At 35.2% G+C, this 19,304-nt stretch overlaps 1 protein-coding gene across 1 annotated transcript in view; it reads left to right on the top strand.

Moving 5' to 3' along the window:
- WDR36 (WD repeat domain 36) overlaps nt 1-17,963 on the top strand; it is a 44,193-nt gene extending 26,230 nt beyond the window's left edge. Inside the window, exons 16-23 of the mRNA XM_037801798.1 lie at nt 1,236-1,315; nt 11,175-11,282; nt 12,638-12,735; nt 13,136-13,281; nt 13,633-13,752; nt 13,947-14,028; nt 15,007-15,194; nt 16,277-17,963. Of these exons, the coding sequence (XP_037657726.1) occupies nt 1,236-1,315; nt 11,175-11,282; nt 12,638-12,735; nt 13,136-13,281; nt 13,633-13,752; nt 13,947-14,028; nt 15,007-15,194; nt 16,277-16,426 (972 nt within the window). The 3' untranslated portion in view covers nt 16,427-17,963. The remainder of the gene's footprint in view (nt 1-1,235; nt 1,316-11,174; nt 11,283-12,637; nt 12,736-13,135; nt 13,282-13,632; nt 13,753-13,946; nt 14,029-15,006; nt 15,195-16,276) is intronic.
- The last annotated feature ends 1,341 nt before the right edge of the window (nt 17,964-19,304 follow it).

Genomic DNA, 19,304 nt, shown 5'->3' on the forward strand with positions numbered 1-19,304 from the left:
AAGCAAACGGGTCATGGAATTGTGTTCTGCGTATAGGACATTGGCATGATTAACCATCAATAAGATTTGTTCTAACAGCCTCTTTAGAGAAGTGGGTGTGTGGGTGGGTGGGTGGGGGGATAACTGTGATGAAGTAGCATTTTTGAAAATACCTGTCAGTGTCAGCTTGCTTTTCCCGTTTCTTTCCTTTTCAAACTTACTTACAATATGTGTGTTTAAGTCTGTCCTACTCAGTAATAAATTACTCTGGTTTAATTAAATCTTTGGGCATTTATAACACTATCTTGCCTCTCAGTTATTTTTTTTCTTCCTTCGCTATCTGCACCATGCTTCTGTAAATTGAGCCATCCATACCTTGAGTTTCCATGGTAAACATCACAGCCTGATGAACAAAATAGTGTTCACTTGTTCCAGTGTAATTGCTGATGTGAATGGTCATAATCCCTGTTGTTTGTTTAGACTCCTGGATAAACAACCTACTACCATTATAAATCTTGAAGTTTTTACTTTTGGGACTTCATTCACATCTAATCTGATTTAACCCTTACAACACTTACATGCTACAGAGAAGGAGAGCTATTTAGCCATTTTTATAAATGAAAAAGCAGTAACTTTTTTAGGTGGTATGAGTAGTTCCTTTATAAAATTTGTTCACAGTCTTTCAGATTACTGTGATTTTAAATTATATTTTGGAAATAAAGCATAATTAAGAAAGAAAAGATTGTAACTGAAGCTGTTAATATTAAATATTTTAAGTATTTCGTTTATTATTAACAATTTAATATTTTAAGAGAATTTGCATTCTCTTTCCACAAAATCATATCGGTTTGGATTAATTATTGGAAAGCCAGTCTAATATATATACATACACTCTTTTTCAGTGAAATATAGCTTTTGTTCCTTTCACAAATACTTTAAAACTGAAATTACGTTAATAAAATGTTTCCATTTGAATGTTCTCAGAACAGTATTTTTTATGTTAAAAAATACTTGTAGTGAAATACAGTTTGTAAATAAATAAGAGACTCTGGGATAAAAATTGAAAACTGGGGTGATACTTTTAGTGTGTTAAACTTTTGTAGTTCATGTAAAAGCCTAATCCTATTCAAATTCCAAATCAGTGACATATAAGATAATCATATTTTATTTCAGATAAAAGAAGGTAGCTTAATATATATTGTGTACAATTATATAATTTTTATGCATGTATTATATATATTTTTTTTTATTTTAAGGCTTTCAGTCCTGATGGTCGTTGGTTAATAAGTGCTTCAATGGATTGCTCTGTTAGGACTTGGGATCTTCCATCTGGGTGGTGAGTTTATTTTTAAATCCCTAACCTCTATCAGATGATTTCTCAGTCAGTCTCTTTACATATGACTTTTTTTTCTTATATGTATTTTTTTAGTGAGATTGTTCACTTACCATACAAATATCCAAAGATCCAAGGTGTGCAATCATTTGCCCATGATACCATCATACAGCTGTGTATCCATCAACACAATTTTTTTTTTCAATTTTTAGAACATTTTCATTAGTACAGAAAAGAAATAAAGATAAGAAAAGGAAACTCAAACCCTCCCATACCCCTAACCACACCCCCCTCCATTATTGATTCATAGTTTTGGTGTAGTACATTTGTTACTGTTGATGAAAAAATGTTAAAATACTACTACCTGTAGTATGTAGTTTGCAATAGGTATATGTATTTTTTCCTATATCCCTTTGTATTACTAACTTCTAGTTATAGTGTCATACGTTTGTTCTAGTTCATGAGAGAGATTTCTTATATTTGTATAGTTAGTCATGGACATTGTCCACCACAAGATTAACTGTTTTGTACATTCCCATCTTTTAACTTCCAACTTTCCTTCTGGTGACATACATGACTCTGAGTTTACCCTTTCCACCACCTTCACACACCATTCAGCACTGTTAGTTATTCTCACAACATACCCATTTCCAAACGTTTAAGTTCACCCTAGTTGAACATTCTGCTCATAATAAGCAACTGCTCCCCATTCTTTAACCTCATTCTATATCCTGGTAACTTATATATCATGTCTATGAGTTTACATATTATAATTAGTTCATATCAGTGAGACCCTGCAATATTTGCCTTTATGTGTCTGTCTTATTTCACTCAATATAGTACCCTCAAGGTTTTCTTCATCAACCCATTTCTTTAAAGATGATTTTGTTCGCGCAGCATACATTCCGTCCTAAGGAAACAATCATTGGTTCCCTGTATATCACGTATTTATGTATTCAGCACCATCGCCACTATCTATGTAAGGACATCCATTTCTTCCACAAAGAAGGAGGAAGAGTCAAAGAAGGCAGAGAGATGAAAGAAAAAGAAAAGAGAAAAAGAGAGAAAGAAACAAAAAAGCAAAAAAAAAAAAAAAAAAAAAGTGGAAGCTAGAAAGCAACAAAAAGCAAGATAGCATTAACCTAAAGTAGAATAAAGAGTCAGACAACATCACCAATGCCAGGAGCCCCAAACCCTTCCACTATTCCCCAGCCCCCCATATGCATTTAGTTTTGATATATTGCCTTTGTTATATTAAAGGAAGTATAATGCAATGTTTCCGTAAATTATAGTCTCCAGTTTGGATTGATGGTATTTCCCCTCCATTCCCACCCTGTTTTTAACACCTTGCAATGTTAACATTCGTTTGTTCTACCTCATATACAAACATATTTGTACCTTTTATTACAATCGTTGAGCACCCTAGGTTTCACTGACTTACACAGTCCAAGTCTTTATCATTTGTCTTTTATTCTGGTGTCCCACATGGTCCCAGCCTTCCTCTTTCAGTCATACTCACAGTCATCTTTGTTCAGTGTACTTAAATTGCTGTGCTACTGTCTCCCAAAATTGTTTTCCAAACTTCTCAATCCTGTCTTTTCCTTTCTGTCTGCAGTGCTTCCTTTAGTGTTTCCTGAAGAGCAGGTATCTTGTTCACAAACTCTGTCATTGTTTATTTGTCCAAGAATATTTTAAGTTCTCCTCATTTGAAGGATACTTTTGCCAGATACAGGATTCTTGGTTGGTGGTTTTTCTCTTTCAGTATCTTAAATGTATCACCCCACTTCCTTCTTGCCTCCATGGTTTCTGTTGAGAAATCCGCACATAGTCTTATCAAGCTTCCTTTGTATGTGAGGGATCGCTTTTCTCTTGCTGCTTTCAGGATTCTCTCTTTATCTTCAACGTTTGATAATCTGATTATTAAGTGTCTTGGCATAGGTCTATTCAAATCTATTCTGTTTGGGGTACGCTGCGCTTCTTGGATCCATAATTTTATGTCTTTCATAAGAGATGGGAAATTTTCATTGATTATTTCCTCTTTTATTGCTTCTGCCCCTTTTCCCTTCTCTTCTCCTGGGACACCAGTGGCACATACATTCTTGCTTTTCGTTCTGTACTTAAGTTCCCAGAGACGTTGCTCATGTTTTTCCATTCTTTTCTCTGTCTGTTCTTTTGTGTGTAGGCTTTCAGGTGCCTTGTTCTCCCATTCCTGAGTGTTTTCTTCTGCTTTTTGAGATCTGCTGTTGTATGTTTCCATTGTGCCTTTCACCTCTTATGTTGTGCCTTTCATTTCCATAGATTGTGACAGTTGGTTTTTCGAACTTTCAGTTTCTACCTTATGTTTGTCCAGTGTTTTCATTATATGGGTCATCTCTTTCGCCATATCTTCCCTAAACTTTTTGAATTGACTTATTATTAGTTGTTTCAATTCCTGTATCTCAGCTGAAGTGTAAGTTTGTTCCTTTGACTGGGCTACTACCTCATTTTTCTTGGTGTAGGTTTTAGTTTTCTGTTGTCTAGGTATGGTTTCCTTGGTTACCTCAGTCAGGTTTTCCCAGACCAGAATGGGCTCAGGTCCCAGAAGGAAGAAATATTCAGTATCCGGTTTCCCTGAGGGTGTGTCTTAGAAAATTGGTACACTCTGTGATGCATCAGGTCACTGTGCTTTTCTACCCAACAGATGGTGCCTGTCAGCCTGTAACTCCAGCCTGGTGTAAGGAGGTATGGCCTGTGGCTGTTTTCCCCCAGGCTCTGGGTTCTGGTTCTGGTGTCTGATTATGAATGGAAGGCAGGTAGTAGAGCTGGGCTCCACCCCTTTCCTCTTAGGGAAGATACTCCCCCTAGGGAGAGGTCATTAGCATTTGAATAGACTCTGCCTGTCTATTTTCCACCCTTGTCTGGGTCAGAAAGCTGGAAACTGAAAATGGCTGAGGCTTTCTCCACTGAGTTGAAACAGGGACAGAAAGCCCCCTTCAGTCTGCGACCTGTCCGAGGTCAGTCGTCACCTAAAGCCTGTCTGCTTGTTCGGGATTCATAGCTCATAGTGAGCAGTCCATGCTTCTTAATTAAAACCCCAGTTGGAGCTCAGCTGAGGTGCGTCACTTGCTGGCAGAGAGCTTCTCTCTAGTACCACAGGGCTTTGCAGCTTGTGCTGTAGGGGCAGGGGGCTCCTGGCTTGGATCCACAGTTTTTACTTACAGATTTTATGCTGCAGTATCAGGCATTCCTCTCAACTCAGGTTAATGTATGATGAGTGGATGGTTATGTTTGTCCCCTCGCAGTTGTTCCTGGTTGTTTATTAGTTGTTCCAGGGGGATTAACTAGCTTCCACTTCTCTCTATTCCGTGATCTTAGATCTCTCTCTTCACATGACTTTTATTAATAGGTCATGGATTATGTGCGGTTTGAGTATAAATGAATTTGAATTTTTCTAACTTGACCATATTTTATTCTTGGAGTGTTCTTGATCTCTAAATAGTAAGGGGTAGTAACATAAAAGATAGAAAAATGCAGTTTTCCTACGCTTTCTTGTCCTGCAGAAGTGAATAGCGTAAACCTTAAGAAAGCTCATGTTGCCTTTTTGATACTCTGACTTTAGGACTACAGACTTGTGGCTTTTTTTTTTTTTTAAGCTCATATTGAATCTAGTTAAAAGGTCAAAAAAAATCCCTTACTTTATTTTTTATATATTCCGTCTTCTCTGTAACATAATTCTTTTAACATTTTAATTACTCAAAAAAATAAATAAATAAAAATAAAAGTAAAAAAAATCTCCTACTCCCCTCCACCCCCCCCCCATTACTCATTTGCTTTTTGTCCCCATCTTCTCGTCTGTCCAAACACTGGATAAAAGGAGTATGAGCCAAAAGGTTTTCACAATCACATGTTCACACCTTATAAGCTATTTAGTTATTCAGTTGTCTTTAAGAATCCAGGCTGCTGGTTTGCAGTTCAGCAGTTTCAGGTTTTTCCTTCTAGCTATTCTAATACACTAAAAACTAAAAAGGGATATCTATATAATGCATAAGAATAACCTCCAGGGTGACCTCTTGACTCCGTTTTAAATCTCTCAGCCACTGAAACTTTATTTTGTTTAATTTCTTTTCCCCTTTTCTGTCAAGAAGGCTTTCTCAGTCCCACGATACCAGGTTCAGGTTCATCCCCAGGAATCATGTCCCACATTGCCAGGGAGATTTACACCCCTGAGAGTCAATGTCCCATGTAGGAGTGAGAGCAGCAAGTCCACCTGCCAAGTTGGCTTAGAGAGAGAAGCCATATCTGAGCCACAAAGGATGTTCTCTATGAGTGACTCTTGGGCACAGTTAGAAGTAGGCAAGCCCCTTCTAAATTGGTAGTCCCCAATGCTGGGAATTCCCCAGGTGGGGAAGTTTAATATTTCCACATTTTTCCCCAGTCCCTTAAGGGGGCTTTGCAAATACTGTATTATTCTCTGCCCAGATTACTCTGGGATGTATTGGGGGTTCACACTAACCTGTACAAACCAACCAGATCTCACTCCTATTCAAGATTCCATATAATTATGGTGTTTTAATAAACTGACCATACAAGTTCAGTTATATAATGTGCTACAGAAAAAACAGATTTTGCACCGAGTAAACATCTTTTCCTTTGGTCTCACACAGAAGTTGAAATTTTAAAACATGGTTATTATATCCGTTACCTTTTAGTCTGATTTACCCTAGTCCTTACCAAGTCCATTTTATTAATATCTTGAATTGAATTCTGATCTTTTTCAGCTTCTTTAACAATTGCTGTATGGGGTAATGCTGATATTCATAGCTGCAGAGCTCTGGCTCTGAGTCTTAGGTGTCACACAGATACCCAGAGTACCAGGAACTGACCAGGTATACACAAAGGGCTCAGCATCTCAGAATTTAGAAATAACCATTACAATTTAGGATTAGGCGCGACTTCTCTAAGAGCTTACGATCTAAGGACCTTTACAATAAGCCTTCTCCTGATAAACTGTGCTCTCAGATTCACTTCTTCGAGTTTGCACATTATAGTTAGTCCATATTAATGAGGCATTATAATGTTTGTCTTTTCATTTCTGGCTTATTTCACTTGGCATATTATCCTCAAGGTCCATTCAGCTTGTTGCATGCTTCACATGTAACATAATTCTTGAAAGAAGAGATTTTAGACACCTTAGAGTAATGAAAATGTGTGTCTTAGTGTTTGGGTAAAACCCAGCAGTTTTCAGAAATCTGCTTCATGGTTTATTATACTAAACCAGCACTTGAATAGAAAACATCTAATTCTTCAAAGGTAATTTGAACAGTGGAGATCTATAGTGTATGTGTTTATGCTTTTTTGTTAAAGATTTATGTAGAAATAAATACATTTTAAAATCATACCATTTAACATAGAAATGCTGAGATTGAGTCTAAAAGAAGAAAGCATGGTGTGAATAACAAAGTATCTAATTTTATAGGAACATACCATGAGAAAAAAGATGGGTCAGAAAATTGTGAAGGAAGATGGAATTTTTTAATCCTCTGAATTACCTAAATTAAATTCTGCCCAACATGACTTCCTCTTCTTTCTCAGGAATGGGATAAGCTCATACCTGAAAGCATTCTGACTTTTAAGAAGGAAAAAACCCCAACTTCCTCTGAGTTCGATGTAGGAATGGGGCACACCTGCCTATCTATCCAGCATACACATGTATTTGAAATATGCACAATGAAAGGGTTTTGCTAACAGGTTCAGCTCTAATAACAAGGGGCTTTTCCCCACCGATATGTCTCTTTCACTTAAAATAGAGTAAAGCAAAATCTAATTGGTTGGCTGTATCCTCTTCCAGCTTCAAAAAGTTCACATAAAGTTGGTATTCGCCAGCTTTAAAATGTAAAAATCTTTTTAAAGGCATCATTAGAAATATTGCTAGTCTTTTGCTTCTTGGGCTTTACTATTTTCTGAAAATGCAAATTACAATTTGAATTGCTTTGCAATAGGAAAGTTGTACAAGTAATAGAGTTTCCATAAAATCCTTTTTATTTTCCACGTTAGTACTTTCAGTTCACATTAGGTGGGAGAGATCTGTTGTTGTTCAGTCTCACTATGAAAAATATTTTTAGGAAGTGGTAAGTTATCTTTGGTATGGAAGAATCAGGATCTGAAAGTAGCATATAGGGCCACCAACCTTTGACTCAGCATTAGCTTTTTTGCTGAATTTCTTGTTTCAGTGAAAGTTGAACAGATTTAAAGGTTTTCAACTCCGGTATCTTATTTTTAGATGAACACTGAGGCAGTTTTAAGTGAGTGCAGAGGCATGTAGCTAAGCATTTTTTGAAATACAAGAGCAAGGAATAAGTCATTAAAAAAACCTAATAAAATCTACACTGATTGGACAAAAATATGTTTTCATTAAAGAAAAAAGGAAAAAAAATAAAACAACTTCTTTCCCAACCTGTTGATATCAACCTTGTTCGGGTTGGTTGTATGTTTTTAGGATGGATTGATTTTTCTTGATGTAGCAGGTGGATAATAAAGAATCAAGGATCAGTATTAGCAATGGTGAGAATTTTTATGTGTATGTAAACTCCACAGACTTTGATAATGTCCCCATAGACATATTTAAAAGTTGTATATTATTTAAATATATAGTAGTTTTTCATGTGACCATTGGTAACTCTTGGGTTTTTTTTTACTCCCTCCATATTTTAAATGTAATTAGTTGGGCAGCCTTTCGAGATTTCCTAGTTCTTTGTTCAGTAAGCAGTATCATTGTTAGCAAAACATATTAATTAAAGAATGAATTTCCTTCTTACATGGCCTGAAAAGTGAAGTTATCTGTGAGTAAACTTGTGGGTGTGGTAGCATACAGGTGTACTCACCTATCTAAAACAAATTGCATGGGTGCTAGACTATTTCTGTAAAGTTTTTTTTAAAGAGCTAAGCTATTATGTTTATGGGATAATCAGAAGCAGTTGAAATTGTTTTCTTCCTGGAATTAGCTGTCATTCCCCTATCACCACCACCCTTTTATTTTTGGGTTTTTTGTTTTGTTTTGTGTGTGTGTTTTGTTTGTTTGTTTGTTTTTAATCTATTGGAAGTTCAAATTGAACTCCTTTGGGGGTGAGAAGAATATAAAATTAAATACTTTCACTAGAATTTTGCATTTTGTTCTGTCCTATCCCCAACACCTGCTTTCTGAGGAGTATTAACGTGATAATAATTGGAATAGACCATTGTTTTGCACATTTTTCACTGAGACAAAACCTTCCCTTTGTTTGGCCTAGTTTTTTTAAAGATTCCTGTGGAAGGCATTTCCATCACTGATGGAGCATCTGGACACTGTCTGCATTTGTTCAGAAGAATGATCAGAAAAGATTTATTGAATGTTAGCTGTATATGCAGGACTCTGTGCTTGAAAATGTGGTCCCTTAGAGTGGAAACTATTAATGTTCTTTCAGGAAAAAAAAAAAAAGTATGGTGCTCCCAGGACTTTTCATTTTTTGGGATTAGGAGACTCTATGGTAATTTTCCGTTTGGGATTAAGTTGGCACACTTACATGCAATGAACTAATATGGCAGTGTCAGATATGCTATGTATGTACAAATCACCTTCCTCAATTTGTTGCTTTTATATAATGGAAGGCCAAGCTACCCACCCACAACAGCTGTGGAATGAAGTTGTGCAATGACTTTGACAAAGCGATTATAATAGCATCAAGGAAAATAAGTTGACTCAAACAGCAGATTCTCTTTTTAAGACTAGATTACAAACATGTTAGGAAGTTTCACCCCTCACATATTTAAACTTTGATTAACAAATATTGTTCAAGAAAAAAAAAGCGTAACATTTGAAATTGCCATGCCTTAGGTTTACTCTTCGTCAGTATACATTAGGGTAATGATATTTTCTGGTCTGGGTTGTTTGGATTAGATGAATTAACATAAATATTTTATACAGTCTCTGGTATATAATAGGTGCTTAGCAAATGTTCCCATTCCCCAAATTCACTTGATCCCAAAAGAAGCCATTCTTGTGAGTTTCCATAATAGGTTTGAGCAGAAATTAGGTTACTCCCCTTTTTCCCCATTAACCAAGAACTAAGAAGCAGCATTGTCGAGAACACACTTTGGTGTGTTTGTTTCCAGTGCTTCTAATTTTAGTCTTTTCTTCCCATGTTACATTCATTATTTAAGGTTTATACTGTTAATGGCTCTCAGCAAATAAATTGGGGGAAGTATTTTGCCATGGGCAAGTCATTTAATGTCTCCGCTAGAATGTCTTCATCTACATTTGAACTACTCAGAGTGTGGTCCATGAATCATCAGCATAAGCATCTGCTGGGTGTGTATATGCTATCAAATTCTTTGTTGTACATTCGGTTCAGTAGTGGTTTTATAGAGTTTATAATGGTTAAGAGGGCAGACTGGGTGAGAATCCTAGCTTGGTTGCTTTCTACCTTGGGGAAGTTTTCAAATCTCACTGGGCCTCAATTTACTAATCTGTATAGTGGGGATGGATCTGCTGCATAGGGTTGTGAGGATTAAATCAGTACACTGAGGTACTCAGGATACTACCTAGCACAGATCACTAACAAAATGTTAGTTGCTGTTATTTTTTTTTCCTGAAAGAATTTGTTTTATTTGATACAGCTCTTGAATTGAAGTCATTTTGTTGTACCTTCCCATGGAAAATTATTGGCTTCAGTTAAAAAAGTAGTTCTTAAACCTGTTGTGATTAAAACCAGTATACTTCTCTTGAATGTATTTTTGGATTGATGACAAAGTATTCCTACTCTTAGCCAGCCTGAAGAGCCTTTCAGCAGACGAATTAAGGTCTTTCCCTTTTCCCCTTAAATCTACCTCTTCACTTTCTGCCACCACCATCCTAGTTCACATCTTCATTGTTTGTTAGATAGCAGCTACCATAATCTTACTATTCTTGTTCCAATATATTCTGCATTCTGATAGCAGATTTTCTTATGAAAATGATGGTTATGTCACTATCTGCTCAAAAGTTTTAGTGACTTTCCATTGATGCTTGGTATTCAGAACCCTCTCTGTAGCCTTATGCCATGTTTAATGATTCCATCAAAATTCAGTCATTGTATGTTTCCATTCCTTGCTCTGCAGGTTTCCCTCAGCCAGGGACATGTTTTCTACTATCTACTTTGTTGAAATCCTTTCTGTTTGAAGGCTCATATCACATCCTGCTCTCTGTGTATCCTGTTCTGAATCTCCTAGCTGGGTGTGATTTCCCCTACCTATTAAAACCTTTCAACCCTGCCAGTATTTTAAAGCTATGGCAAAAATTTTCATAAGGTGCTTTACAGTTAAATTCTGCAGACTGAATTTTCATGTGGTTCATACATAGCATGGCTACCTGTTTGAAAAACAGATACAATTTCTCAAAAGTTTTTCCAGTACCAGTCTCTTAATCATTTTCTCTTCTTCCTTTCTTCTTAGCCTAAACCTTTTATTATTTTCCCAGGAAAAACAAACAGTAGAGTACTGATCTTAAATTTATTTTAAATAATGATATCTGTACAGTTTGTCTTCAAGGCCATCTGTAAAAAAAATGATATCCCAGAAAATCAGAATATTTTTGAAAATCCTCTAGTTAATTGATTTATTTAGTGTTCTGAGTCTTTCTCATTCAGAGAGTTACTTTTCACATAACTTAGTTGACAACGTTGTTATGTTACTGATGACTTATTTCGATTGTGGTTTAAAAAAAACAAAAATGTAACTTTTCTGCATCTCCTATTCCTTGTGTCTTAAATGTGTATGTGTGTGTATATGTATATATATATTTTTTTTTTCTTCCTAATTATATTCATTTTGGTAGCGCCCAAATACTTTAACATCTTAATTCTTTTAATAGCCTTATAGACTGCTTTTTGTTGGACTCAGCTCCTCTGAATGTTACCATGTCCCCTACTGGAGACTTTCTGGCTACTTCCCATGTGGACCACCTTGGAATTTATCTATGGTAAGTTCTTTCATGCAGGTCTTCTGTTTGGGGAAGAGAAAGGGGAGAAGAGGATATTGTCAGAGAAACATAGTTGCTAAAATTATCAGATTTTTTATTTACATAATGGTAATGTCACAGTTAACACAGTGAATTCACCTTCAGTCTGTGATTGAGTCAACATCTGCTTGATCATTTGGATACTTTGCTGAAATGTGTATTCTAAACCACATGACTGATTTTTATGTTATAATATCTGACTTTCATTTGAAGTAAGAGTACATGAATTTTTTTTTTAAAGGCTAGAAAACTGGTGATAATGGACAGTGGCCAGGGAGTCCCCAGTCAAGGCCTGGCCTTCTGCCATTGCCCCACTTCTGCTTTATGAACTTGTCCACTCACTTTTGAAACTCTGATGTACTTTATAAAAAATAGCTCCCATGTAGTCAAAATGTGTTCTAGGATTTATTCTAGTTGTATGGCTCAAGAAAAATGGATATCATATGTGTCTAGAAATATTTTTGTATATGCATCGAATTCATTTAACTCTATTGAGGAAGAAAGAAATTGAAACCTTTTCTAATTTTAATTCTAAAATTTTATAGTTAAAATTCCTAGATAAAGAAGTAAATTCTATGTACAATAGGAATAGGCTCTGTTTACCTTAATAAGCAAAATGGGGTAGCTCTTGGAATCCATGAAGCTTGAACAATAAAGATAAAAGGAAAATAGTAATTATGTGACCTAACAACTGGAGTATGGGCCATCTCTATATAGGGCTGCTATTAATATAACTCAGAATCTGAGATTCCCAATTTTTATTTTCCATTCCACATTCACAATGTCTGGGAAAGAGAATCTGATTAGCGTACTTTGAGACAGGTATCTACATCTTGATTAGTATCCATGTTCTCTTAGAGGAACATTCTAGAGAAGGAGAAATTCATGACTGATCAACCACCCAAAGAGTATGATTAGTATATTCTCTCTGTCTTATTCCAATGAATCCATCTTTCCTTAAGTTATAATTTCTGTATACAAAAGTTAGTATTTGTTGAAACATTATATAGAGGTTTTTTACTTTATAAAAGCATTATTTACCATTAGTCTCTCTTAAGTAAACGTATTTTTGTATTATGATAATGTAAAAGATTCCATTAGTAGTACATTTATGCACAACTTTCTTTTGATGACATCTATGGCATAAATCAAGGCTTTTTTTAAATTAATTAATTTATCTTTGAAGTCTTTTCCTAACTAATAAGTGATTGGAGTCTAACTCAGGATTACAGAGATTATTACCAGTAATTAAAGTTCTTCTGAAAAAACTCTTTTTAAGTTTTAAAATACTTGCTTATGTGGTTTTGGTTTCTCAGGTCCAATATTTCCCTGTATTCAGTTGTTTCATTGCGGCCGCTTCCTACAGATTATGTCCCTTCAATAGTGATGCTTCCTGGTATTTGTCAAACCCAAGGTAATCACAAAATAGTAAAATAATTTTTGAGATTTAATTTCATAAATTTAATATAAGTGCTGTTGCTGCTGAGGGGGGAGTAGTGCATTCAACCAAAGATTCTTAACTGTTACGAAATATTTTGAATGAGTAGATAAATTCATGCCAAAATATAATGGATGTGTTGATCAAATAGAAGATCAATGGAGAGGTGTTTAGTCTGGTGATGGGAGTTGTGGTTAATTTGAGAAAATAAGGAAAAGAGAAGATTTAACAAATTAAATAAACAGGAAGTATTTACAAGGCTATATTGAGTGAATATGTTATGAAATATGAATGGATTTGAAGTGACTTAAGTTGTTTTTATATAATAAAAAAATCTTGTTTTACATTAATTTATTTTACCTGAAAACTTTTTAAGATGTAGAATTGTCAGAAGAAACCACAGAACCAAGTGATGAAATGATAGCGTATGATTCACCAGAACAGTTGAATGAGCAATTGGTGACTCTCTCACTCCTTCCTGAATCACGGTGGAAAAATCTTCTTAATCTTGATGTTATTAAGGTAATACTATGGTACACTTAATATTGGGTCCCCAAATGCCTAGAAGTAGGAATATCAAAATTAAGGTAGATTTTTTTGTGATGTTTTAGAAGTTAAAGAAGTAATTTATTGGGCTAGATTTAAATAACATACAATTTCTAATAGCTCTGTGGTTGCAGGTGAATTGTTTGCCACATCCAAAGGCCTACTGATAATCATACTAGATTAAATATATATATATTTTACTACCTTAGATATTAACTCCTGCTCCTAAAGATCTTCAAGTAAAGGAAGCTATCTCTGTTAACAACTTACTGTTGGTAATATAATTGTTTACTAGTGTTTTTCCCTTTCTCATTTTCTCTTCACCAGAAAAAGAATAAACCAAAGGAACCACCCAAAATACCCAAATCAGCACCATTTTTCATTCCAACAGTTCCTGGCCTTGTACCCAGATATGTAGCACCTGAACAAAATAATGATCCCCAGCAGGTAAAAATGAAACTTTGGAGCATTCTAAGTTTATGGTGTGTGTGTTTTTTGTTGTGCTTTTATAATTCTTTGCTAAGACCTGATTTTACAGTTGTAAATTAAATGATATAAATTAATGATTGCTTTTAGTTATAAACTGTAAATTTTTTGTTACACTTGTGTTCTTTCAGTAATGCTGTTTGTCTTTGTTTAAGTCTAAAGTGGTAAACCTTGGAATTTTGGCTCAAAAATCAGATTTCTGCTTGAAACTTGAAGAAGGACTAGAAAATAATAAATGTAAGTTAAATTATAAAAAATTTTAGCAAGTATCTTCAGTTCATTTTGCTTTATATGAAGACAGAGTGAATGAAATATGAGCTGATTTGTCAGGAGTTGAAAAAGCGTAGTAAAAACTGAAGATTGAAATTTTGGTTCTAATCTGAAGTAATTTTAGCTTGTCTTTCATTACATTAAATGAGTTTGGCTCTAAACTCTGATGATACTGATATTATGATAATCTACTGAAAACTTTTCACTTTTTCTGTATGGAAGATGAGAATTTTTTTTTGGTATTTGAAGGTACACACATTTATTGACAACATTTATTGACAGTAAAGAGTTCTTTCTGCTGTCGGTTTTGTAACAGGTAATTTGCAAGCCTTTTGTTTTTATTTACAAATACAATTTGCAATACAATGAAGACTTTTGTTTTAGATTTTTATCATACTTCAAATGGTCTCAAATTTCTCCAAAAAATAAAATTTTAAATTTATTTATTGAGTTGGCTAATAGATCTAAAGTTTGAAGGGTATGGTGTATAGTAATAAAGATGAACAATAATAATTGTAAGCAATTAAGAAAATCACAAGTACTTTTGTTTTCTTACTTGAGTCCACATTGGAGAAAATCAAGGAATGGTACTGATAGGCCATTGTAGTAAAGAATAGCAGGATCATAAAAGAAAGTAATTTGTTATATTTATGGGGGGACAAGAAGAAAAGCACTATTGTTTAGTATATACTGAGGGACAGAAAATAAAGTTGATTAGGCTTTTGGCATGGGCACTGTTCTTAATGTTTCCATTCTTCCAGTATTTGTAGTGATTTTCACTTATTTTGTTCATTCTACTACTTAACATGAAAACAACTAACCCACAGAAACGATTTTCCTTGCCATCTGAATATATGTCACTTGGAGTATAAATGAATGAAAACTGCAGTTTCCTAAGTAAAGTGATTATAGGTAATAATGGATTCTTTTTAAAATTCAATGCAGATGAATCTGCTCTCTGTCTTCTGAAAGAATTAGGCCCATCAGGAATTGAAATGGAGCTGCGAAGCTTGTCTCCTGATTTTGGTGGATCTGTAGAAGTCATGCAGAGCTTCTTGAAAATGATCGGGATGATGTTAGACAGAAAGCGCGATTTTGAGTTAGCCCAAGCATACCTTGCATTGTTTCTAAAAGTAAGTCTGATGTAAGCCATTATTTTCCAGCTTGCCTTCCTCTATAGCTGGAAGTCTGTTTAATCAGACTTTCTGAGAAGATGGAAAGTTCTATATCTGTACTTTCGAGCATGGTAGCCAGTAGCCACTTGTGGCTATCAAGCACTTGAAATGTGGCTAGTATGACTGAGAACCTGAATTTTAAATTTTATTGAATTTTAATTAATTTAAATTTAAATAGCCATGTGTGGCCAGTACTACCAACAGCACTGCAGCTTCTTTGACTCCACACCTGACTTTTCTGTGTCTTATCTATTTGATTCAATGTGCTGAACCTAACTGTTTTTAAAGAAGCAAGTTACATTTTTGAAGTTTTTCTGTGATCATGAAAAGTCAAATTTTATGTTTTCATTTTTTCTTAACTGCTGAAATCAAAATATTTGCCTCTATACTGGTTGAAGGAGTTTCAAGTGATTTGGCAATAATAGAGTTGCCAGCTTTTATGTTTATCATCACAGAACAGAAAACTTGTATTTTGTGGGTCCTCTTTAATGGTATGTGTTGATGGAGGTAGAAGATGCTGAAAATTATGCTGATTTTCAGTGATAACAGATACAATTCTTCATCTATCCCATTAATATCTAACATGAGTTTTCACTTTATCTTATTATTAAAAATGAAGATATTTAGACATTGACATGCAGGATTAAAAAACAGAAATGCCACAAATTGTTTCTATATCATTACCAAGTTTCCCACATTTTAGTCCCTAAATAAAAATTTGCTTAAATCTTTAGATTACAGCAAAGGGCTTATCTGCAATTGAGTATTAGAACTAAGACCTTGTTTCTGAGTCTGAATCAGGCCTGACCTTAGGGGGGAGGAGAGTAAGACCCCTTCAGTACTCCTAAGAGGGTGAGGGTACGATAATGGAGCTCATGACAAAAAAAGATTGGTGGAAGAGAGGGAAATAGAAAATGGTAATAAGTGTTAACGAAAATAAATTGAGATCGTATCTTCTGACATTTCTTGGTTAAAAAAAGCTGAATCCAGAGTAGACAAAAATAAAATTTTCTTAAATGCTGTCATATTTTTCTTTTCAGTTACATCTTAAAATGCTTCCTTCAGAGCCAATACTACTAGAAGAAATGACAAAGTTGTTATCACAGGTGGATGAAAACTGGATCCATTTACAATCACTTTTCAATCAAAGCATGTGTGTTTTAAATTATATTAAAAGTGCTTTGTTATAAAAATAAATTTAAGTAAATGCATCAAAGACTTTACTTTTAAACAAGTTCAGTTTAATAGTAAACAAACTCAATTGTTTTGAGTCTTGTGAAGAGAAAATAAATAATAGCACTATTTAGGCAGTGATTCTTCACCTTAATAAGTGCTTCCTTGAAATAGAATTGCACCTGCCTTTTGTTTTGAAGACTTAGACTCTACCCAAATGATTTATTATCTGAGTATCTTTACATCAGCTACTTGTATATGACTTTTTTTTTTTAATTGTCATCACCAGCTCATGTTTTTTGAATATCTGTTAAATATAAGAGATACTGGGTGTTTACTGTTAAGTATTGTTGAATTAAATTAAAGGTGTTAAATAAAACTGATACATAATATACTTAAAAAAGTACTTTCATGATATGAAGAAAAAGTAGTGTTCCTTCCCTTAGTGGCTTTTGATGAAAACATGACTCATTGACTCTTAGAGATGGAAGATATATTAGACATCTTCTAATGTGTGCTCTGAGTTTCTGGTAGATATCCTCTTTTTTTTTTCAAAAGCAGTTTTATTGAGATGTATTCACATACCATGCAATCCACGCAAAGCGTGCCATCAGTGGCTCCTAATATAACACAGATCATGCATTCATCACCACAGTCAATTTTAGAACATTTTCATAATTCCAAAAAGGAAAATCCCAAACCCCTTAGAAGTCACCTCTCAATCTCTCTATCCTTCCCCAGCCCTACATAGCCACTAATCTGTTTCTGTCTCTGTAGATTTATTTATATTTACATAATATATAAATGGAATCACGCAATATGTAGTGCTTTATGTCTGGTTTCTTTCACTTGGCATATATTTTTTTTTTATTTTTTTTTTTTATGACGGAAGTTATAAGTTTACAGAAAAGTCATGTAAAAAAACAGCATTCCATATTCCCCCTTGTTGTTAAGACACTTTGCATTAGGTGGTACCTTTGTTACGATTGATGAAAGAATAGTGAAAAGAGTACTGTTAACTGCGTCCATAGTTTACATTACGTGTATTTTTTCCCTATTTACCACCCTATTATTAACACCTTGTAATACTGTTGTACGTTTGTTATAATTGATGAAAGAATATTCTTATACTAGTAACCCTAGTCCATAGTCCACAACAAGGAGATAACCCTGTTTTATTTTATTACTCATTGGCTACTTCTAAAAAATTTCTACTAGTCTAGAATTTTATCAAGTGATTCTTGAGCATATATTGAAAGGATCAAGTTCTTTAATTGGTTCAATTTATTGAATTTTATTAAAAGATTTTTGATATTTAATCATACTTGCATTCCTGGTATGAATGTGGTGCATTTGTTGTTTCATAGAATCATCTGTCTTTGACAGTTTATAAAACTTCTCTAATCAATCGGAAAAATCTTGCCTACACAGTAATCATGATTTGCAAAGGGTGCAGATGACCTAAGGGTACATTGACTGAAGAATGGAATGGTGTACTGTGGTGTACACATACAGTGGAACATTGAGCAACTACAAGAAGGAGTGAAGCTGTGAGACACACAAGGTGAATGGATCCTGTACACAGTATTTGAGTGAAGTACACCAGAAATAAAGGCAAACACTTTGGTGCCTCACCAGTATGGACTAACTACAATGTGTGGGCTCGGAATTGAATCTTAGAACATAGCCTAATGTGGACATAATTATTGTAATAGTCCCTGGATTGTGAGCTCTTACAGCAGTTAACTCTATCCCTGAAGTGTAACACCTATCTCTAAACTTTGAGATGCTGATCCCTTAGCATATAACCTGATTGATCTCTGGAACAATGCATATCTCTGACACCTGGAACTCAGCTAGAGCTCGGCAGATATGAATGTCAGTATTAGTGCATACAGCCACTGTTGAAAAAAAAAAAAAAAAACCTGAAAAAGAGCCCAGACTTCAATTGGTGATATGAATGAAGCAGGTCTGGTTAAGACCAGGGCAAGCCAGGCCAAAGGGTAAAGGTTGAAACTGACTGTGTTTTAAAACTTCAGCTTCCATATGAGACCAAGGGAAGAGATATCTATTTGGTACAGGATCTAAATTTTCTAAACGGTACAACTCTACGGTCTATTTGTTCAAACACCACAATTGCATGGAACTTTGAATAGAAAGTGAGATACGGTAGGTTAGCATAGGCTGGAGTGAAATAGTGACACATCCCAGAGTAATTTGGGCAGATAATAAAAAATATATTTACAGCCTCCCCCTCCCCAGCCCCGAGGATCTGGGGGAAGGTGCGGATCTGTTGGACTTCCTCACCTGGACTGGTGTTGATATTGTCACAAACATTGGGACTGGCGGTTTGATGTGCTGAGCCCTCGATCATGGGACACGCCCTTATGAAGCTCATTACTGCAAAGGAGAGGCTAAATTTGCATGTAATTGTGCCTAAGAGTGTCCCCCTGAGTACCTCTTTGTTGCTCAGATGTGGCCCTCTGTCTCTAACTGAGCCATCTTGACAGGTGAACTTGCTGCCCTCCCCCCTACGTGGGACCCGACTCCCAGGTGTGTAAGTCTCCCTGGCAATGCAGAATATGACTCCCGGGGATGAATGTGGACCCGGCATCGTGGGACTGAGAGTATCTTCTTGACCAAAAGGGGGATGCAAAATGAGACGAAATAATTACAGTGGCTGAGAGATTTCAAATGGAGTCGAGAGGTCACTCTGGTGGACATTCTTATGCACTATATAGATAACACCTCTTAGGTTTTAATGTATTGGAATAGCTAGAAGTAAATACCTGAAACTACCAAACTCCAACCCAGCAGTCTGGACTCCTGAAGACAATTATATAATAATGTAGATTACAAGGGGTGACAGTGTGATTGTGAAGACCTTGTGGATCA

The sequence above is a fragment of the Choloepus didactylus genome, chromosome 13 (assembly GCF_015220235.1).
Source record: "Choloepus didactylus isolate mChoDid1 chromosome 13, mChoDid1.pri, whole genome shotgun sequence".
Lineage (NCBI taxonomy): Eukaryota > Metazoa > Chordata > Mammalia > Pilosa > Megalonychidae > Choloepus > Choloepus didactylus.